A 23,686-nucleotide genomic window follows, 5' to 3' on the forward strand; every position below is an offset into this window, starting at 1 on the left:
ATTACGGTACATTTTTTATTCAAACAGAAATATTTTTGTACAATAAATTTTATATTTGTCTGACAGACTGGCAGTGTGTGATGTCCATAATGCTTTAAACGAGTAAAACGTAGCACTGATAACATGATTGAATGAAAATACACAATATGTGTGGGGATGGGTTACTTTTAATGGAGCAATACTTAGACATACAATTGTAGTTTAAATCAGTTTTGATTGGCAGTTTGTCAGGATGGGTACTGTACGCGGATCACCAAATGAATTAATAGACTGATTTGATTGGTATTTCATCGTTAAATGTCTTTAGCAGACATTTGTTACCATTATTTGACAATAAGAGAGCACTCTCCATCTGGCAGCCCTGAAAGATCCTTTACCTAGAAACTGTCATATACATATAGAGGTAAAAAAAAAAAAGACAAAAAACTGTGAATATATGTAGTAAACAACCACAGAAAACTTTCTTTGCAAATTCACAAAATTTTGACTCAAGAGAGAGTATAAAAAAACAAAAGACAAAAAACAGTGAATACGTGTAGAAAACAACCACAGAAACCTTACTTTGCAAATTCACAAAATTTTGACTCCGGAGGGAGTATAATAATGCCAACCATTAAGTGACATGTAATGGCTATTTTTACATACAGTATAATATACTCATGAGTCAGTCTAGCCAATTTATTGTGGACGTGAACGATTGGATGATATTTACGATTGTTGTCCCAGACTCTCTATAGTAAATCAGAATACAGTAATCCCTCATTTATCGCGGATAATTGGTTCCAAGACAACCCGTGGTAGGTGAAAATCCGCGAAGTAGTGTCACCCTCTCATTTTTAACATACATAAATTTTTTGTGTATCAATAAATGTATACTAAACTATATAAGTGCATATGTTATCATTAGAACATTAAATACTGTATTTTTCTGACTATAAGTCGCGTTATTTTCATAGTTTGGGTGGGGGGGGCGACTTATACTTAGGAGCGACTTATATGTGTAATTATTCGCAAATTTTTACTTGATCATTAACACATTACTTACTAGTATAGTTGATCACATCACATGTTATTTTCACTTTAAAACGCATGAGGGCACACTATGGCTGTGGAATAATTGGAGCCTCACTGAAAATGAGTTCCATTTACTGACTTCCAGAGAGGAGATTTAATGATTTGGAGTGACACAGATGGTTCGATAATCTTGTTATTTATGTTATAGTTATTTGATATATAGTTTATTTAGAGTAGCAACGTCTATCTTGTTTGACTTCAGTAGTTTCTGATTGTCTAGCAAGGCCGTGAAGGCAGCAGTTTTGTGTATGTTCGTCTCGTGTGATACGTCGTGCTACTAGTGCGGCGGGCATGTTCTGCTCAACATCGGCGGAAGTGGGTTTTATGGCGTTCTGGACTTTGGTGCGGAGAGATTAAGGGCGCTCGGACTGCTTCGTCATGGAGCGACGCCGGACTGGCCTGCTCTTCCTCCCCCGGTTGGACTGTGTCGTGAGCTCGGACTGCTCCGTCCTGGAGCATTGTTGGGATGCGTCGGCAGCGGGTCTGCGAGGCAGCGGAAGAGGGGCCAGCGCGGAGACGTCGGGCCAGGCTTGCGGCCAACCCAGCTCGCCCAGCCGTGCCTTCCATTCTCCTGGCGTACATTCGTTCGCGGGACGACAAAATGGGTTGCGTTCACCTGATAGGATCCACGAACCGTGACAGTGCGTGCCTGCTGTGTGCTCGTGTTCACAGTGGCCTGGTTGACTGTCATCTTACCGGACTCTGCTGTGAGTGACACAGATGGTTCGATAAAATTGTTGTTTATATTATTGTTATTTGATACATAGTTTATATCTAGTTATATGGGCCAGTGGAATAATTTGAACTGCAACAGACGACGAGTCCGACGTCAGCGGCACGCCGCACATGCGGCATTGTTTACACAAAGGACGAAGAATTTTTCTAGATTTAATGATTTAGAGTGACACAGATGGTTTGGTAAATGTGTTCTTTATGTTATAGTTATTTGAATCACTGTTAAGGTTACGTCAGGCCCGTTCTCAGCTCCTCATTTGTGTTTATGTCACGTTAGCATACCGTATCGTTTAGCCTGTTGCTGCTGGTTCATGTCTGTTCTTGGTGTTGGATTTTGTCAAATAAATTTCTCCCAAAATGCGACTTAAGCTCTGGTGCGACTTATATATGTTTTTTTCCCTTTCTGGTGCACTTTATGGCTGATGCGACTTGTACTCCGCAGCGACTTTTAGTCCGAAAAATACGGTAATAGTTTCAAACATGTAAATACTATGTTAATAGTATAAATGACATACAGAAAATAAGTTATAAATAATATAAATATAAATATGATGCATGAGTGTGTGTGTGCGAGTGTGTGTGTGTGTAACATATGTAGATATAGCTAAAGTATTCATACTGTAAATGTTTTTAGAACTCTTATTATTATAACAACTTTTTTATAACAAGGTACAAGTGTACATACTGTAAATATGTTTTTAGAAGTCTGATTTTTTTATAACAAGGTACAATACTGTAAATATGTTTTTAGAACTCTTATTATTATAACCTTTTTTTTTATAACAAGGTACAAGTATACATACAGCAATTGTGTGGGCATTCCCTGCCTTCTGCTGGCATGCGGGCAACTTTCGTGCCATAATTCCTCAATTTAGAATTTTTATTTTGAATTTTTTTGAGGCGACTCGGTTGAGCAATGGTTAGCACGTCCGCCTCGCAGTTAGGAGGGTGCCAGTTCGATTCCACCTCCGTTCCTCCCTGTGTGGAGTTTGCATGTTCTCCCTGTGCCCACGTGGGTTTTCTCCGGGCACTCCGGTTTTCTCCCATATCCCAAAAACATGCTTGGTAGGCCAATTGAGCACTCCAAATTGCCCCTAGGTGTGAGTGCGAGTGCGGATGGTTGTTCGTCTCTGTGTGCTCTGCGATCGGCTGGCAACTGGTTCAGGGTGTCCCCCGCCTACTGCCCGATGACTGCTGGGATAGGCTCCAGCACGCCCGCGACCCCCGTGGGGACAAGCGGTATGGATGAATGGATGGATGTATTTTTTGGGGGGGAGGGAAATCCACGATGTACTGAAGCTGCGGTAAATAAACCGGAATATAGCGAGGGATTACTGTATAATAGATTTATGAGTACTAGTATAAAATCATAAATACAATAATCTGAAGTTTTTAAAGTATGAATTTAGAATTTAAAATATAAATACCTGGAACTGTGGATCAGTGTCTGTCTCTCCAATGTGAGATAGTAGTTCTCCACTGGCCTGACCCACATTTCCTGCAGCTTGCAGCAGATTCTGACGAGGCTAAAACCAAAACAATTTTTCTGTTATTGACAAATTCAGAGAGAGACAAAAACAACAGCTTGTACTGTGCAAAGGTTTTAGGTCACCATCAGATTTGCTGTTTCAATGACTTCTTTACAGTAGTCATTTTGATATAGTAAAATGTGAATGTAGGACCAATACAGTTAGCAAGATAGGCAGGCAGTGACAATATTTCATCCAAAAGGTCGTGGGCTTTGGAACCAGAGGGTTCAATACTGCTGCGGATAAAAAATAAATTGCAACTGATTTTCGGACAGATACTAATCTGCTTTCCGATTATTGTCGAGATGACCTTTAGTGAGACCGGGAACAGTTTAGGGGCGGACTAGACTAGCAATTCATCTTCCTTATTAAAGATGGAGAGAGGCCAAAGGCACAGCAAAGAGTAGAAATCGGTCTCTTGGCAAAGCCAAGGACTTTTAGATGATTTGTGGAAGCAGCTCTGGTTTCGAGAAACCACCACAGTAACATCCTTGAGATCAGACTTGTGATCGGACAAGTGTTCATGCTGGAGCTCAATGAGCCATGAGGATTTTTAAAATAAACGGGACAGTTGTCAGGAAGCAGACTAGCACCTCTCCAAAAACTGGTTTGATTTTTATACCTCTATGTTTGCAGGCTGCGCAGTCTTCAGCATGTCAGAGACAGCACAGGCCAAGTGCTTGGCGGCACCGAGCAGCTGTTGTCCATTTCCTCCTTCATCCTCCATGAGTGCTGCCAATAGTTTGACACCCTTTGACATCTCAGTGAGATTGGAGGAGATGGTGGTAACGGCACAGCCCACTGCTGTGTAGTCTGTCTCTGCTGGGTCACCTGTGGACAGACGGGCGCATGGATCAACATCTCTTGAACACAATGTGAATACTTTTAAATAAGGGATATCAGCCTTCATAAGTAGATAAGTAAATGCCTTCATCATTCAGTCTTTCACTGTACTGTATTGCTAATTATACCATATTTTCCGGACTATACGTTGCTCTGGAGTACAAGTCGCACCAGCTATAAAATGCATAAGAAGAAAAAGACATATAAATCACACCGGAGTGTAAGTCGGATTTTTAGGGTAAATCTATTTGACAAAATCCAACACCAAGAACAGACATGAATAGGCAACAACAGGCTGAACGATACGGTATGCTTAATATTACATAAACGCAAACGAGGAACTGAGAACATGCCTGACGTAACATGTTAAGAGTTATTCAAATAACTATAGCATAAATACTAACAAGTTATTCTAGCCATCCATGTCACTCCAAATCATTAAATCTAACTAAGTCTTCATCATCGGTGTCATAAACAACTCTGCTAACCCCGGAAGGAGAAGACGCAGCGCTTCCTCTTCTACGTGGCTCATCGTCAGTTGCAGTTCCAATTATTCCACAGGCCTAGAGCGCCCTCTAGTTGTTTAGTTTGAAAATATCATGTGAAATGATATAATGTGTTAATAATTTCACATGTAAGTCGCTCCTGAGTATAAGTCGCACCCACAGCCAAACTATGACAAAAACTGCGATTTATATTTCGGAAAATACGGTAGTTAGTTTACGATGTTAATGAAATAAAAACTTAAAACCACATTGTGAACTCTCTGACTGTGAAATGTAGCTGAACCCCAAACACTAACACACTATGACAACATCATCTTGACAATTCGCTGGAAACATATGTCTGTTCTTAGTGAATAGCTTTACCTGCAGTGAGATTAACCATAGAGGCAGTGCCTGCTGTAATAGCATCCACCTGAGAATGGATCTCATGTTTAGACTCGTCCATCTTGTTTTTGCGCCAGGCTTGGGATGCCTTAAACACAAGAATAAAACACATTACAGTTTCAACGCATGACCCTATCTCAGTTCAAGTGCTTTAAGGTTTGATTGGAAAGTTGGAATAAAAGAAAGTGAAATCTTACAGCATCTGTCCCCAGGGGAGGCAGGGTATCAAAGTCATCTAAAGAGGCCTGAGCAGCCTGAACAGCATGCATACTGGAGTTGATGGTACCGGTCAGGGCTTGCTGAGCTGAAGTCTGCAAACACACAAACATCCTCATATCACAGTGTAGTGTGTTCCCACTATAGCTTTTCTATCTAAACATTCTTTACAAGGAATGTCCATAATATTACTTGGGGCCATAAATATAATAAAAACAATACACTAGTATGTACCAATTAAAAAAAGTAATGATAATAAAATGGCATGAAATAAAGCTTTTCTATATATGCAATGATGCAACTTTACTTTACTTACAATTTAAATGTAATAACATTTCTCTCCATAATAAAAAAAAAAAAAAAACACACAAAAAACAAAAAATTCCTGACAATTCTGTTTCAGAAGCAAACTTGTTTGACCCATTTTCTGCTCCGTATCATGCTTATATTAATCTTTAAGTAACTGTTTTGAAAATTGTCAGCTTACTACAGATACTGCATCTCTTGTAGTGGTTCTGAATGTGGAGATATGATTCTGGTGCTACTTGAGATCTCAAATTATGTTTCATTTCGTAAATAGCGACCGAATCCACATGGTCCATTCAGTTGTGTTTTATTTCACATACTGTGAATGTCAATCGCTTTAGAGGTCACAAATTACAATAACATACACATACAGCGATACCTTGACCTTAAAGTTTACTTTGGTCATTGATCAACTGTGAGACAAGAAAGGAACGTCTAGTCTGACTATTCAAAAAACACTGTCTTTCTTGTTCCCTGTTTGGACTTAGAAGTGCACCCTAAGCTTGATGGCACATTTTAACAATGCTATGCATGTTTTCAAGGTGCACGACACACAAATGTGATTCAAATAAATCTTCTATACAATCTATGTGTTCCCCAAAATGTTATTGGAATCAAAAAGTTTGAAATATGACAAAACAGTTACAATGTTATGTTAAAATCATTGGGGGTTTTCTAGAGACGACAAAAACTTGTAATGTTATGAGAATAAAATTGTGCTGTACTTGTTCTAGGAAAAAAGTAGTCTCCAAGTCATGGTAATAGTCAAAGTTCATAACGCCTTAGAAATACTGGGTTGAAAACAACCCAATTTCGATTGGTATTGTTTTTGCACTAAACAACTTTTTTCGAACAATGCAGTTCAACAAATTGGGTTGTTTTTTGCAAAACAATCCAAAGTTGGATCAAACTGACCCAACTTTCTGAGCCGGTCCAATTATTAGCTCATTTTAAGAAGTAAAATTTAAAAATACAGGTTCATTACGTATCATGTATGTTACTCTAGAAAAGACACATTTATTCTCTTACAACAAATGTAACAATAAAAAAAAAAAGCCTTTTGTTCCCGCCCAAAATGCAATTTGAGTTTGAGAAACATTAAGTCAGTTCACACAGGCAGTTCACACAATATGCAATTGTTTTAGTCTTATGTGCCATTTAGTGTTATAGTAAAGATCACTTTACCAGAGGAGGCATGTGTCCTCTGTGCATTTGTCCACTGGTGATGTGCTGTTTGGCCTGGGGCATGGAGCCCATCTGGAAACTCTCTGGACCACCGGCTCCTGAGCGCATAATGGCTGGCAGAGCCACAGAGCCTGTTTCTACTTTACCCACTTTGTTGAACTGCTGCTGCAACACTGTGGACCTGAAGTGATGCAAAAAAAAAAATTTAGGAATTTGCTCCTTGGTATGATGACAAGATGGACAGTAACATTATGGCAGTGGTTCCCAACCTTTTTTCATTCACGGCACACCTTTTCATTGGAAAAAATCTCGAGGCACACCACCAACAAAAATCTGTTTGGTGTTACACCAGCTTCTATATTAATATCAGTTATATTACAACGAAAGACGTAAAGTCCTATTCCTATATATGTATGGAGAGTCGAATAATTGAATACAAATAAACACTAAATATTCTTTAAATTGTATTTCTTTTTTAAATAAAAGTGACAGTTTTTTTTAAAAAGGTTTTAGACAGTGTAAGGAATAAACCATTGAAAGTGGTTGTGATTACAATCAAAAAGAATCAACATGACTTTGTTTACTGTTTTAGACTAGCTCCATAAATATTGCGAAAATAAGAACAAAGTCACTTTTAAAGACACTGCTGTTGTGACAGCAGCTGAGTGGCTATCACAGTCAAGCTGTCTCGACTTGACTGTGTATTTTATGTTGGTGAAAAATGAACAATCCAGGTTCTCCGGTTGAACTGTATGCTCTGATTTCCATCGGACCACAAACGCACCACAGCCGTCATAGTGTCACTGTTAGCAAAAGCACACAGCAGCACACACATAAACTGAATATGTGCCGATGCGATACAATCAGACCAAAACATCATGAAATCTCAAGATTCTCCGATTCGTCGATTCTTTTTCTATAATAAATGCTGATTTTGAATCTTTAAAAAAAAACAACAACAAACATACACATGTAAATCGTGCAATTATCAATACTGGCTCTCCATTTAAAGGGTAAAATTCTGTACTTGAGCCCCTCAGCTGTAACGCAGTATGTAGGGGAGACGTGAATTTATTTAAGCCGGTTTGGAGAGAGGATTTGTTCCGAGTCTCACCGCTGTTAAGTTAACTAATCTATTGCTAGATCAATTCCGTCTCTTCGGACGCCAGTCCCGCTGAAATCGAAGAAACCCCAGAGTTGAGTAACTACTTTGTCGAGACCTGGGATCTCCTCAATCGCGGCCGTTAGCAGCAGCTCTTCTCTCCTATTAAGATTGTTTGCATTTCTTATCCGCTCGGAACAGTTTAGCTGTCTTTGTTAAGACCGCGGGAACTCGTTTATTTTTACTAGCGTATACTCAAACTAGCTGAGTTTAAGATAACGGTTTCAAACCAGATCTGACACTCCTTGATGTCAGGACTAAAGCTGTTTTCACAAACTCAATGGTTTACAGTATGACTAAGATAGAGGAAGAAAAGAGATATAAGGTTTATAAGATTAACATGTCCCCACTATTCAAATTAATTCACATGGAAAAGATTAAGTCGTCAATCATAAAGTCGAAATTATATGATTTAGGATATTAGAAATGAAAGGAAAAAGATTGAATAGAAAATCACTGTTATTCGAAATTAAACTATTAAATGTCAGCAGTTAGTTTTAAGCCTAACACTTTTAAATAATCCCTTTATCGAAATTGAATGATTTAGTATATTAGAAATTAAAGAAAAAAGATTAAATAGAAAATCACTGTTATTCGAAATGGCGGCTCGGTGGCGCACTGGGTAGCACGTCCGCCTCACAGTTAGGAGGGTGCGGGTTCGATTCCACCTCCGGCCCTCCCTGTGTGGAGTTTGCATGTTCTCCCCGGGCCCGCGTGGGTTTTCTCCGGGCACTCCGGTTTCCTCCCACATTCCAAAAAACATGCTTGGTAGGCCGATTGAAGACTCCAAATTGTCCCTAGGTGTGAGTGTGAGTGCGATTGGTTGTCTGTCTCTGTGTGCCCTGCGATTGGCTGGCAACCAGTTCAGGGTGTCCCCCGCCTACTGCCCGATGACGGCTGGGATAGGCTCCAGCACGCCCGCGACCCCCGTGGGGACTAAGCGGTTCAGAAAATGGATGGATGGATGTTATTCGAAATTAAGTGATTAAATGTCAGCAGTTAGTCTTGAGCCTAATGCTTTTAAATAATCCCTTAATCGAAATTGAATGATTTAGGATATTAGAGATTAAAGAAAAAAGATTAAATAGAAAATCACTGTTATTCGAAATTAAGTGACTAAATGTCAGCAGTCAGTCTTAAACCTAACGCTTTTAAATAATCCCTTAATCAAAACTGAATGATTTAGGATATTAGAAATTAAAGAAAAAAGATTAAATAGAAAATCACTGTTATTCGAAATTAAACAATTAAATGTCAGCAGTTAGTCTCAAACCTAATGCTTTTAAATAATGTCATGCGGTCGCGTTTATTTTTCCGGTTTTCTGTCTCGTCGGTGTCGTAACTTTACTTCCTGTTTTATTTTGTCATCCCTTCCGTTTCAGTTCGTGTTTCCTTCCTCGGTGTTTGGTTGTCTTGTCTTCCCTGATCCCGATTGTGTGCACCTGTGTAGTTGACACTAATTGTCAGCACCTGTGTCCCCGCCCTTTTGTGTGTATTTAGTCCGTGTCTTCCCCTTGTCTTGTGCCAGTGTGTCTTGCCTCGTCCCGACCACTAGCGATTCTTTGACGTCCGAGCTCTCAGTAAGACTCCTCATTTTTGTCTCGCCACAGAGCGACGCTTTTTGTTAGTGCCTTGATCCCCATAGCCTTTTTGTCTCGCCACCGAGCGACGCCTTTTGTTAGTGCCGTGATCCCCATAGCCTTTTTGTCTCGCCCCAGTGCGACGCTTTTTGTTTGTACTTTTTGCCACGTGTTTTCCCTCGCAAGAGGCGTTTTGAGTTGTACTTTTGATCAGTGTGTGTGCTGGAATAAATCAGAGAAAGAAACGACTCTGCATCCGAGTCCTCCGCCTTGTTCCCAGCCTGACAGTACACACTGGCCAGACATGGACTCGGCAGAGTCGGAGCACCTGTGCGCCGCAGTGCGCTCCCATGCCTCACAGCTCGCCCAGCACCAGAGGCAAGTGGGCGACTTGGGTGAAGAAATCCGAGGACTCGCTAAGAGTCAAGAAGACTTCAGAGGAGCAGTCGCCACCCAAGTAGCAAAGCTGGGTCAGCAAATGCAGGACGTGCTCTCGCTCTTAAACGCGGGACCAGCAGCGACCTCCAGTACACCCGCTGCTTCCCCAGTTACTCCCCTTGCAATAGCTCCCATGACCGGCGGTGCCAGACTGGCTCCTCCAGAGCGCTACTCCGGTGAACCCGGCCTTAGCCGGGCCTTTATTACTGAATGCGAGATGCACTTTGAGAGGTCCCCAGCAGATTTCCCCACCGAGCGCTCCAAGGTGGCCTACATGGTATCATACCTGACGGGAAGGGCCCGCACGTGGGCCACCGCGGAATGGGCCAGGGATTCCATCTCCTGTCGCGTTCTCCCCGCTTTTATCGAGGCTCTGCGAACGGTGTTCGACCCAATCTCCGCTGACCGAGAAAAGGCTCGCCAACTCTGTCAGATAGTCCAGGGACAAGAGACCGTCGAAGACTACGCCATCCGTTTCCGCACGCTGGCCGCGGAGTGCGGTTGGAACGCGACGGCACTGTATGACATCTTCCTCCAGGGCCTCTCTGGATCCATACAGGATCAGCTAATCCCCCTAGATCTTCCCACCGACCTCGACGCCCTCATCGCTCTGGCTATCCGCACAGACAACCGGCTGCAAGAGTGGAGGAAGCACCGAAGCAGGAACGCCCCCGCCTTCGTCCCAGTAGCCGGTCCTTCCGTCCTAGACGCTAACCACTCCAGGCCGGACGGGGATCGGCAGCGCCAGGAGCCAGAACCGATGCAGTTGGGCAGAGCTAAGTTAACAGAGGAGGAGAAGTTACGGCGACGCCGGGAAGGAAGATGCTACTACTGCGGTGAGCTCGGACACCTCCTTCTCTCTTGTCCGGTGAGGAGGACCCTGAAGGTAAGCACCTTCTCTGTGGCTCTGTCCCCGGGGCGAGTGCTCCCCAAGGGCAGGATTACACAGCTGGGAAAAGAAATAGAACTTGAAGTGCTAATAGACTCAGGAGCGGATGAAAGCTTGATAGACTGGGCATTTGCTCGCCGATGGGGGGTAAAGACTGACCTGCTGAACACTCCCGTGAAAGCTAAGGCACTCAATGGACAGGCACTTTTTGAGGTAACTCACATAACAGAACCTGTTTCGCTGTCGATTGGGCCCCCCCTAGGAGAATATACGGCTACATGTCGTGACCTCTCCAATGAACCCTCTCATTCTCGGGTATCCATGGCTTCAACGCCACAACCCCGCTATAGACTGGGGATCAGGGGAAATAACGGGATGGGGGCCCGACTGTCATGATTCCTGTATCAAGTCTAACCCGCGCGCTGTGCCTCCTGCTCTAGACGCGCAAACCCCAGACTTAACCGGGGTCCCTGCGTGTTACCACCAATGGGCCGAGGTATTCAGCAAGGTCAAGGCTACCTCCCTACCTCCCCACCGTCCGTATGATTGCGCCATTGAACTCCTGCCGGGTTCAACTATACCCAAGGGGAGGCTTTATTCTCTTTCGGGACCTGAAAAGCAAGCCTTGAACGAATATATAGACCCCTCCCTGCAAGCAGGACTGATTCGACCATCATCGTCGCCTGCGGGGGCGGGGTTCTTTTTCGTGGGCAAGAAGGACGGCACCCTACGTCCCTGTATTGACTATAGTCCCCTCAATCAGATCACAATCAAGAACCGGTATCCGCTCCCACTGATGTAGACCGTGTTCGACCAATTACAGCAAGCCCGGGTGTTCACAAAGTTAGATCTGCGCAATGCATACCATCTAGTGCGCATCCGGGAAGGGGACGAATGGAAGACAGGGTTCAACACCCATCGAGGACACTTTGAATACCTAGTCATGCCATTTGGCCTCACCAATGCTCCCGCTGTGTTTCAGGCCATGATAAATGATGTTTTGAGAGACTGTTTGGACCGTTTTGTGTACGTATATTTTGATTTATTCCCCGGATCTGAAGACCCATAGGTTTCACATCGAGACGGTGCTGCGACGACTCCTTGCACACCAACTGTACGTAAAGGCCGAGAAAAGTGAATTCCACAAGAACACCGTATCTTTTTTCGGTTTCATCGTAGCCCCGGGCAAAGTTGAGATGGACCCGGCGAAAGTTAGCGCGGTAACGGAATGGCCTACCCCTGACTCACGCAGAAAGGTGCAGCAATTCCTGGGCTTTGCCAATTTTTATCGGCGGTTCATCAAGGGCTTCAGTGCCACTGCGGCTCCCTTGCACACGCTCACGTCTCCTAAGGTTCCCTTCCGCTGGTCGGCGGAGGCGGCCTTCCAGGAGCTGAAGAACCGCTTCAGCACCGCTCCCATCCTCACGCTTCCCGACCCGTCACGACAGTTTGTGGTGGAGGTGGACGCCTCCAATCGAGGAGTAGGGGCCATTCTATCACAGAGAGCCAAGAGCGACAACAAGCTCCATCCGTGCGCGTTCCTGTCTCGACGGCTGACGCCCGCCGAACAGAATTACGATGTGGGAGATCGCGAACTGTTGGCAGTAAAACTGGCATTGGAAGAATGGAGACATTGGTTGGAGGGAGCACAGCAGCCTTTTTTGGTCTGGACAGACCATAAGAATTTAGAATACATAAAGTCAGCTAAGAGATTGAATTCCCGCCAAGCCCGCTGGTCACTTTTTTTCAATCGTTTTAACTTTTCTCTGTCTTACAGACCGGGAACCAAAAACACCAAGCCTGACGCCCTCTCCCGTGTCTACAACTCAGATCCAGAAATTAAGAAGCCTGAATCCATTCTGCCTCCTCATTGCCTGGTGAGAGCAGTGACCTGGCCAATCGAAGGCCGGGTACAGCGGGCCAATGGTAACAAGCCACCCCCTAGTGGTTGCCCGGAGAACAGACTTTTTGTCCCCGATCAATTACGATCCCAAGTCGTCCATTGAGCTCACACCTCCAGATTCTCCTGTCATCCGGGCATGCGCAGAACCCTGTTTGTCATCCAGCAGCGATTCTGGTGGCCCTCCATGAGGGCAGACGTCAAAGAATACGCTGCAGCCTGTCCCGTCTGCGCCCGGAATAAGAACTCCCACGGCGCCCGTATGGGGTTGCTGCATCCCCTACCCATTCCTTCGCGTCCGTGGGCAGAGATATCCATGGACTTCGTCACCGGGGTTCCGGCCTCGCATGGGCGAACCACCATACTCACGGTGGTAGACAGATTCTCAAAGATGGCTCACTTTATCGCCTTGCCCAAGCTCCCGTCCGCTAAACGAACGGCGACAGTGATGATGGACCACATATTCCGGGTTCATGGGTTCCCGAAAGACATTGTTTCCGATAGGGGGCCCCAATTCATATCCAGGTTTTGGAGGGAGTTTTGCAGGCTCATAGGGGCAACCGTGAGTCTCACGTCAGGCTATCATCCGGAGGCAAACGGGCAGACGGAACGCATCAACCAGCAGTTGGAGACAAGTCTGGTCTCCTAGAACCCCTCCTCGTGGAGCAAGAACCTCACCTGGGTGGAGTATGCCCACAACTCCCTGCCCACCACGGCTACAGGTATGTCCCCATTCAAGTGTGTGTATGGCTACCAGCCCCCAGTCTTCCCTGACAGTGAGCCGGAGGTGACGGTGACCTCGGCCCACGCCTTGGTGCGCTGCTGTCGTCGCGTCTGGTCGGCGGCACGGGCCACGCTGGTCCGACAGGGGGACCGGGTCAAGCGGATGGCTGACCGGCGGAGACGTCCGGCGCCCGTGTACCAGCGAGGTCAACGTGTCTGGCTGTCCGCCAAGGATCTCCCCCACCGGGGGGACTCCAGGAAACTGGCGCCTCGCTTCGTGGGTCCGTTCCCCATCGCGGTGCGTCTCCGCTTGCCCAGGTCCCTTGCAGTCCACCCCACCTTTCACGTCGGGAAGGTCAAGCCGGTTGTGGACAGTCCATTGGTGCCAGATCCTGCGCCGCCCCCGCCTCCGCGGACTGTGGGAGGTGGGACGGCCTACACCGTGAAAGAACTATTGAACGTGCGCAGAAGAGGCCGGGGCTGGCAGTACCTTGTGGACTGGGAGGGTTATGGGCCGGAGGAGCGGCAATGGGTGCCGCCTAGTTATATTTTGGACCCGGGACTATATGAGGACTTTTATGCAGCTCACCCTGAGGCTCCTGGGCCGTCTGGGATCCGGCCCTGGGGGGGGGGGGGGGGGTTATGTCATGCGGTCGAGTTTATTTTTCCGGTTTTCTGTCTCGTCGGTGTCGTAAGTTTACTTCCTGTTTTATTTTGTCATCCCTTCCGTTTCAGTTCGTGTTTCCTTCCTCGGTGTTTGGTTGTCTTGTCTTCCCTGATCCCGATTGTGTGCACCTGTGTAGTTGACACTAATTGTCAGCACCTGTGTCCCCGCCTTTTTGTGTGCATTTAGTCCGTGTCTTCCCCTTGTCTTGTGCCAGTGTGTCTTGCCTCGTCCCGACCACCAGCGATTCTTTGACGTCCGAGCTCTCAGTAAGACTCGTCATTTTTGTCTCGCCACAGAGCGACGCTTTTTGTTAGTGCCTTGATCCCCATAGCCTTTTTGTCTCGCCACCGAGCAACGCCTTTTGTTAGTACCGTGATCCCCATAGCCTTTTTGTCTCGCCCCAGTGCGACGCTTTTTGTTTGTACTTTTTGCCACGTGTTTTCCCTCGCAAGAGGCGTTTTGAGTTGTACTTTTGATCAGTGTGTGTGCTGGAATAAATCAGAGAAAGAAACGACTCTGCATCCGAGTCCTCCGCCTTGTTCCCAGCCTGACAAATAATCCCTTAATCGAAATTGAATATTTTAGGATGTTAAAAATTAAAGAAAAAAGACTCAATAGAAAATCACTGTTATTAGAAATTAAACGATTAAATGTCAGCAGTTAGTCTCAAACCTAATGCTTTTAAATAATCCCTTAATCGAAATTGAATGATTTAGGATATTAAAAAAATTATGAAAAAGATTAAATAGGAGTTCAATGTCAATCGAATTTAAAAGATTAAAAATCAGCATTCATTATAGAAAAAGAATAAGCAATACAAGTTTAATTATTCTTACAAACAAGATTGAATTCACTCACCAAACTCAAGTCCTCAATATTGTCTGTTCTCGAAGTTCTCTGGATTGTAAAGCTCAAAAAGTGTATAAAAAGAGGATACATAGCTTAAAAATAAACAGCTATTCGATGGAACAAGTCAATGATCAGGTCAGCTAATTCCAAAATCTCTATAAAAATCTAAGTGGAGAAGAGAAGCGCCATCCTAAATTGGCCTTCTTTTTCTCTATATGCTTGTCCTTTTCTCTTCTATCTAAAGCTCAAATTATTCTTTCCAACAGACCCTGGGTTAATCTAAGTAAGAATGAAAAACCTATATAACCTTTATAAAGGACGTTCAGCGCAATAGGACAGCATCTCGTCCCTTCGGACAAAAAGAAGCCTTGCCCTCTGTTGGATCACCTTTTTATACAGATTTGGGCTCAGTCTTCTTCCCATGACTATTTCTAAAAATAGACTGAGGCAGCCACCTGCTTGTGCAACGTGCCTTGTCTTCCAGAAGGTGACCATCTTCTCAGGGATGCTCTCGTGTTCCCAGAGATGCTCCATCCTCTTTCCCAGGGATGCTACTCTGTTCTCACAGAAGCAACGCTTTCTCAGAGATGCTTCATCGACTCCCTAATTTTCCGACGCTTAATTTAGTGTGCGATGTCCGTCGCCTCGTGTCAGCGTGACATCAAACCGCACTCCCTCCCTCCCTACTCAACTCTCAGTACATTCATGTGTAAGTGACACATCATTGCCATATTCATGTTGAAATGACACATTATTGCTAAATTCAAGTTTAACCTTTGTTAACATTACAACCTATAACATGTTCTCAAATTAATTCAACAACTAATCATCTTTCGTGCACAGAATACCTTATGACAAACAAAATATAATAAATGTATTTCAGCTTCTCTACTTGTGGTTAACATGTCACATTCTCATCTCTTAACAGTGATCATGGGCTTTTCTAGTTAGCAGATTAAAATATTCAAGCAGTTTCAATATACTATGTCAAAGCAAAATAATATAAAATCATCCAAAATTGTGTGTCCATGTTTAATCCAGAATAAGTCCTTCTAATCACTTAACAATTGTGACTACCGATCTATTATTGGGTCAATTTAACATTAGCATCTCTGGTGAAATTGTTATTATTAATTATGAATTATTAATTTGGAAAAACTAACTAACCTATCTTTACTCAGGCCCCCTCCTTCAGGTCTCTCATGTCAAGCTTTTGTCACCATCTTCTGGCGAAATTTAGAATTTTATTAAGCCAATTGTCTAGGCCAAATCCAACACTTATTCACAGACCATCTTAACCTCTATGTCACTTGTCACATTGGACCACAAACGCACCACAGCCGCCATAGCGTCACTGTTAGCAAAAGCACACAGCAGCACACACAAACTGAATATGTGCCGATGCAATACAATCAGATCGACACAACATGAAATCTCAAGATTATCCGATTCGTCGATTCTTTTTATATAATTTTTTTTTTCAATTAGAACGGAATTTGATAGAATGTATAACGTGAACACATTTGCCGCATTGGAAAATTGAAAAATGGACACCGATTACTAAGAATAAAGCTGAAATGAAATGCCAGTTTATCGATCGGGTCTCGCACGAAGCCAAACTGGCGGCGCCATTACTGTGACGTCACAAGTTCTACATCTGGATGTCAACAAACCCAAACAACATGGCAGATGATAGCGACAGCTCCGTTTCTAGCGGCAATATTAGCATCATTTTATCCGATTCAGAAACCTCTTTTGACGCAGAATATGATGAATCTAGCAGTTCACTTGGGCTGAGCTGAGCACATTTTCTTAATTGTGCCCCTCCCGTCACTCTGGTTAGGTTGGCATAGTAAAAAGTGCTCTTGGGGGCTTTAGAGTGCCGAGTTGATCTCGGCACATGAAGACATGACCACCTGCAACGTTTGGTTTAGGTTTTATAAGCATTTTTAAATTTATTGCTTAAATCGCATTTTCTCGACGAGCTGAGCACGTTTTCTGAATTGTGCCTCTCCCGTCACTGTAGTTAGGTTAGCATAGTAAAAAGAGTAGAGTGCCGAGTTGACCACTGCGAATGACGAAATGAACATCTGCAGCGTTTGGTTTAGGTTTTAGGCGCATTTTTAATTTTATTTCTTAAATCGCATTTTTTCGACGAGCTGAGCACGTTTTCTGAATTGTGCCCCTCCCGTCACGCTTCGACATACTTTTCAAAGTCAAAGTCTCCTTTATTGTCAATTCCTCCGCATGTCAAGACACACAAAGAGATCGAAATTACGTTTCTCACTATCCCAGGGTGACAAGACAGCGTTCACAACGCACATACAAGTAAACAACACAGGAAAAATAAAAGAAGAAGATGAACAGTAAGAGTGATAGCACGCTAGCCGCTACCGATGCACAGCAGAGTCCGGAAAGATAAGACAGAGTTCACAACGCACATACAAGTAAACAACACAGGAAAAATAAAAGAAGAAGATGAACAATAAGAGTGATAGCACGCTAGCCGCTCCCGATGCACAGCAGAGTCCGGAAAGATGACAGTCAACCAGGCCACTGTGAACACGAGCACACAGCAGGCACGCACTGTCCGGTTCGTGGATCCTATCAGGCGAACTCAACCCATCTTGCCGTCCCGCGAACGAACGTACGCCAGGATAATGGAAGGCACGGCTAGGCGAGCTGGGTTGGCCGCAAACCTGGCCAGACGTCTCCGTGCTGGCCCCTCTTCTCTTTTTGTTAACATTCACTGAAGCTAAACGCGTACAACTTGAGACGTCATGAGACGTCACTTCCGGCTGGCGGCTCGGTGCAGTCAAAATCGTCTGTGCGGCAAATTTAAATGATATTTTTCAGAGCAACAGCTTCCTTTTCGTTGTTTCGAGCGTCAATTTATATTTATAAGCCCATAAGCTAACTAAAACCGATTTATACATATACCGGTGTCTCTAGCCCTTTAATATTGGACGATTTCCCACGGCACAGCTGAACATCTCTCACGGCACACCGGTGTGCTGCGGCACAGTGGTTGGGAAACACTGCATTATGGTGAAGACTCATAATAGCCAGTTAGTCCAGTTATTATTTTGAGTTTCAAGTCCCCAGAAATCTGTTGTATGGGTGGTTGTACTTCTTTTTTAAGAGAGAGCAAGGACACAGAGAAATGTAACACACATACTTTTTAGGGGACACAGAGTCCTCCAACATTGTTGACTCTTCATCTCCCTCCAGCCCAAAGTGATCTTTGCTTTTTTTCTGTCAAAAGACAGAAATGGCAGTTACAATTGACCATATTGATAGAACTGTATAGTTGTGCTCCTTTCAATACACTGAAATTGGACATCAGGCAACAACTAAGTGAATATTGACACAATGTGCAAAGTTTTTATCCTGGTAAAAAAAAAAAATATCCTTGGAATCTTGCCTTTTTATTGTTTTGCAATATCAGCCTATGTAGTTCATGTCAATGGCAAAAGAACGTAAATACACTGCTGGCAATAAATTTGGGCTATTTGGCGTACAGGTGAAATTTTAGGATGAACCTAAAATGCGCTTGTCAATTATTGATTAAGTTAATGCTTTACGTGAATCTTCATGGTCAACTTCTTGTTAGGGAACAACAAGTATAGTAATCAACAACATGGTATTCATTTTCTGTGCAGTGATCAGTGGTAAGTGGAGTTTCCTGCTCGTTTGAATCAACAAGATATTTAGTATGTGCTGCAGTTGAGTATTGCACATTTATTCTTCATTGCCCTCCTATTATACTGTGTGGTTTTCTGTACTGATTAGTTTTACCTGTCGTGTTTACCGAGCCTCTGATTTGTTCTATTACCTTGCATTGTCTTCATTGTCTCATCCGTCACTATTTTTCTAGGGTGGTAGTCAACAGTTATAATTCCATCAGCAATTTTTTTTTTTTTTTTTTTTACCAACGTTGCACTTCATTTTCATTGTCCCTATATTTCATGTGGGCCATGCTCCCTTTTGTCATTAAATTCTGTTTCTATTGTCTATTGCTTTAAATCTGTTTTGCGGTCCAGGTTTTGAAGGTACGTAACTGACATGTGCATTGAACAATTCAGATAAGGTCAAATTCAATTAGCTTGAAAAGGTCAGAGTACATCTTAGGTTCATCCTGAAATCTGGCAAGCCAAATACTTTAACTTGAGTAGTGCATGTTCATACTTGAGTAGTGTACCGTAATTTCCGGACTATAAGCCGCACTGGACTATAAGCCGCACCAGCTAAAATTCAGGGATATTTTAGTTTTTTTCTTACATAAGCCGCACCGGACTATAAGCCGCACGTGCACATGAGTTTTTTACAAAGAAAGACCGTACACAGAAAGCCGTAAAAATCCATAAATATGCCGCGCCGCCATTTAAGCCTCAGGCTTCAAAGTAACCTTCTGAATAAAATGCATTAAAAGTTCACATTCATTACAACTTGTTTTTGGTGAGCACAATGCCAGAAGAATTGAATTTAAATGCTGATTGATTGGGTTTTAATACAATGCAGATGGTCTAAACAGCGCCACTGCTTTGTGTAATCTCTGAGTCACATAGTATGAAAAAGGGTTTAGAGCCCTTTGACACAGGTCACCTAGCGTGTATTCCTAAAGCTCATAATAGTCACAAGCAACACTGCCAGAATAAGCAGCAGCCATAGTAGTGTTTCAAAATAGTATTTTTGTTGTCGTTTTGTTCTTCAAGATACCGCACAACAGTGGTCCACAGCCTTTTTGCGAGTGTATAAAAGTGATCAAGTCATCACAAAAATCACGAAAAAAAAAACCCGTATATAAGCCGCACCTGACTATAAGCCGCAGGGTTCAAAATTTTGGAAAAAAGTCGCGGCTTATAGTCCGGAAATTACGGTATACTCCCATCTGTTCTTACAATGTATCATGCAGATATTTGCCTTGCAGCGTCACAATTCATTTCTTACAACACTTTTCACATTCAGGCACATACAAATGCTTTCCCACCATTATTGCTAATATTAATGTTAAAATATTTCAATAAGAGGCGGCTCGGTGGGGCACTGGATAGCACGTCCGCATCACAGTTAGGAGGGTGCGGGTTCGATTCCACCTCCGGCCCTCCCTGTGTGGAGTTTGCATGTTCTCCCCGGGCCCGCGTGGGTTTTCTCCGGGCACTCCGGTTTCCTCCCACATTCCAAAAATATGCTTGGTAGGCCGATTGAAGACTCCAAATTGTCCCTAGGTGTGAGCGTGGGTGCGAATGGTTGTCTGTCTCTGTGTGCCCTGCGATTGGCTGGCAACCGGTTCAGGGTGTCCCCCGCCTACTGCCCGATGACGGCTGGGATAGGCTCCAGCACGCCCGCGACCCCCGTGGGGACTAAGCGGTTCAGAAAATGGATGGATGGATGGATATTTCAATAAGACCGATATAATGTTAACATTCAAATTAAACAACTGCACTCAATCAATTGATCAATACGCTCTTTCCAATTTCAAAAAGAAATGCTTCACAAAATGTGAGCGACAATAAATCCCTCCCACCCACCAGCAGTCAAAACACCTCACCTCACCCACACCACAGCTCAAATCTCAAGTGAAAAAGCAGCTATAAATAAAAAATGTTTAAAAGACATGACATTGCCAAATAGGGATGGAAAATTAAGTGGATATGCAAATTTGCTGTCTGTTACCTTCTTAAGGATGATGTCAATGTAACCAGCAATAAGCTGTGCAATTTGCTCTCCCTCGGTGGTCTGCACTGAGTAGTAACCATCCTGATAGTCTCCAAAGTCCTGAAAGTAGATCAAATAGTATCATTCCTTTCAAAATAATGGCATAGTGTGCTCTCTCACATTGGAGTGGTTAACAATAACAATTCTATTTGCCATTTCACAACTGACAGATGTCTGGGTTTTTTTTCGCACTGTCAAGCAGGTATCAAAACTTTGTACGTTTTGGCAATCTCAATTTTAGTGCTTAAGAGCTATATGTGGTTGTTTTCCATTTTTAGTTTCAATATTCCTAAAATACCTACCTCTGTGGCATCATAGGGCCTTTATAGTTGTATTATGTCTTAATATTTAGCACTAGACAGTTGTCATTTCTGGAGAAAGGTGAATTTTGAAATGCTGAATGGAAAAATATGGATGGATGTGGAATGACGTTAACTGATATGAAATAATGAATGATAGGAATGATAATTAAAATGAAATAAATCAGAATGATTGTGAATTTTTTGTGTAACTATTTTTGGCTTGTGGAAAGTCATCAGCAAGATGAATTAAATGTGCTAAATGTTTTCAAATTCGAATGGGAACAATGATGTGAAACTATTTTTTGTCATTAAGATTTTTTTGTGGGATTTCCGAATTTGGCATGTAGAAAAGTGTACCCAAGATGAATTGAATGAGGTGAATGTTGCGAATTTCAAATGGTGATGAGTTGAATATGTTAAGCTGAATGTCACATTGGGACATTTATTTGTGTTCAAATAAACTACAAAACAGAAACTGCTAAAAAACATTAAAGTCATCATTTTGATTTCCCGTTGCCATTGACGATCCATTAATGAAGAACACTGACTAATTGGGTGGATTGCCTGCTTCAGGGTAATGTCTCTCTTTTTAAAGAACTCACCAGAGTGAAACTCTTAGGTGAAGCAGCCCAACGTTTGATATTGGTCAAGTTCCATTTCTGAATCACCTCCTTTGTTTTCTCATCCACCCTCATCACAAACTCTTTGGTGATGCCCAAAAGACGTGGAACCAGTTTGTTCTTGCCTTTCATTTTCTCCTACAAGATATTTAATATTAATAAATAGAGAAACAATATCAGTCCATTCAGATATAACGTCAAATTACTAGTGTTCTTACCTTGACCAAAAAAAACGACACTCCATAGGTTTCAAGAGACCTGGCTTGCTTCACATAGTTGACTTTGGCCTCAATCTCTGTCATGTTTTGGCACTTTTTGTGTTCCTGCGTAGAAAACAGAACGAAATCACCATAATGCTGCATTAGTTACAAATATGTATTTGTTAAAAAAAACTTCTGGTTGATGATTACCGTATGCAAAGCCAGTAAAAGGCTATTTCAGCTCATGTAGTGCTCGGATAAAAATGCTTACAACCACATCATGAAACAGTTCATACTACGTTTGGTGAAGAAAAAAAAAATAAAATAATGAAAAAAAAATCTAAACTTGTACACAAGGTTAATTTGACAAAATCCTCAACATTTACCTTAACTCATCTAATCTATCTGGCTATGCTCAAAATATTACAATTTTACTCTCATACAAATACAAACATACAAATCTTAAATTCTTAAAAATCTCATACAAATACAAAATTTTAATGTTAAAATAATTTGTTTCCGGGCGGCTCGGTGGCGCACTGGGTAGCATGTCCGCCTCATAGTTAGGAGGGTGCGGGTTCGATTCCACCTCCGGCCCTCCCTGTGTGGAGTTTGCATGTTCTCCCCGGGCCCGCGTGGGTTTTCTCCGGGCACTCCGGTTTCCTCCCACATTCCAAAAACATGCTTGGTAGGCCGATTGAAGACTCCAAATTGTCCCTAGGTGTGAGTGTGAGTGAGATTGGTTGTCTGTCTCTGTGTGCCCTGCGATTGGCTGGCAACCAGTTCAGGGTGTCCCCCGCCTACTGCCCGATGACGGCTGGGATAGGCTCCAGCACGCCCGCGACCCCCGTGGGGACTAAGCGGTTCAGAAAATGGATGGATGGATAATTTGTTTCCACAATAATGATTTCATATAAAAATAAAATACTACAGTGATCCCTCACTACTTCGCGGTTCATTTATCGCGGCTTCACTGCATCGCGGATTTTTTCCAACCAAAAAAAGATTTTAATAAGAGTTCTAAAAACATATTTGCAGTGTTGTACTTTGTTATAAAATAAGTTGTTATAATAAAAGACTTCTGAAAACATATTTACAGTATTTACCTTGTCATAAAAAGTTGTTATAATAATAAAAGAGTCCTAAAATCATATTTACAGTATGTACACTTTAGCTACAGCTATATCTACAAAATGTGCATAGCGCTGCTATGGTAACTTGTGACCACTAGAGGTCCCTGTTTAACCAAGGTTAACAACAGAACGTCACATCTACATACATGTTACACACACACACGTATAATATTTATATTTTCAATATTTATACAATATTTTCTGTATGCTATTTATACTATTAATGTATTATTTACATGTTTGAAACTATTATTTAATGTTCTAATAATAACATATGCACTTAAATGGTTTCATATACATTTATTGACACAAAAAATGTACAGATGAGAGGGTGACCCTACTTCGCAGATTTCACTTATCGCTGGGTGGTTTTGGAACCAATCATCTGCGGTAAACGAGGGATTACTGTATATCATTTTTCAGTGTGATACTATATATGCCTTCGTAATAGAAAAGTGAGGCTATACAAGGTGTGAGTGCAATTTATTTGAATAGATTTCTGGTTTGTTGACAAATCTGGTGAATATTGTAGTCTTTCTTACCTGGAAGATCTTTTTCTCTCCTTTGTGTTTGATGTACTCTTTGGGAAGAAACTCTTTTAAACTGTGATGTATAAAGAGCAACATGAATTAGACAGCGTCTATCTAAACCAGGGGTGCCCAATACGTCGATCGCGATCGACCGGTCGATCGCCTGGCCACTACTGGTCGATCGCGTGACATTAAAA

At 42.9% G+C, this 23,686-nt stretch overlaps 1 protein-coding gene across 3 annotated transcripts in view; it reads right to left on the bottom strand.

Moving 5' to 3' along the window:
• Nucleotides 1–23,686, bottom strand: part of tln1 (talin 1) — a 111,978-nt gene that overhangs the window by 62,934 nt on the left and 25,358 nt on the right. For all 3 annotated transcript variants that reach the window (XM_049738432.2, XM_049738431.2, XM_049738434.2), the window contains 10 exons: nucleotides 23,502–23,562; nucleotides 21,845–21,949; nucleotides 21,609–21,764; nucleotides 20,663–20,764; nucleotides 18,165–18,241; nucleotides 6,779–6,959; nucleotides 5,269–5,382; nucleotides 5,051–5,159; nucleotides 3,961–4,169; nucleotides 3,237–3,335 (listed from right to left, as the gene is read on the bottom strand). In XM_049738432.2, the coding sequence (XP_049594389.1) occupies nucleotides 3,237–3,335; nucleotides 3,961–4,169; nucleotides 5,051–5,159; nucleotides 5,269–5,382; nucleotides 6,779–6,959; nucleotides 18,165–18,241; nucleotides 20,663–20,764; nucleotides 21,609–21,764; nucleotides 21,845–21,949; nucleotides 23,502–23,562 (1,213 nt within the window). The remainder of the gene's footprint in view (nucleotides 1–3,236; nucleotides 3,336–3,960; nucleotides 4,170–5,050; nucleotides 5,160–5,268; nucleotides 5,383–6,778; nucleotides 6,960–18,164; nucleotides 18,242–20,662; nucleotides 20,765–21,608; nucleotides 21,765–21,844; nucleotides 21,950–23,501; nucleotides 23,563–23,686) is intronic.

This window comes from Syngnathus scovelli, chromosome 13 (assembly GCF_024217435.2).
Source record: "Syngnathus scovelli strain Florida chromosome 13, RoL_Ssco_1.2, whole genome shotgun sequence".
Classification (NCBI taxonomy): Eukaryota; Metazoa; Chordata; class Actinopteri; order Syngnathiformes; family Syngnathidae; genus Syngnathus; species Syngnathus scovelli.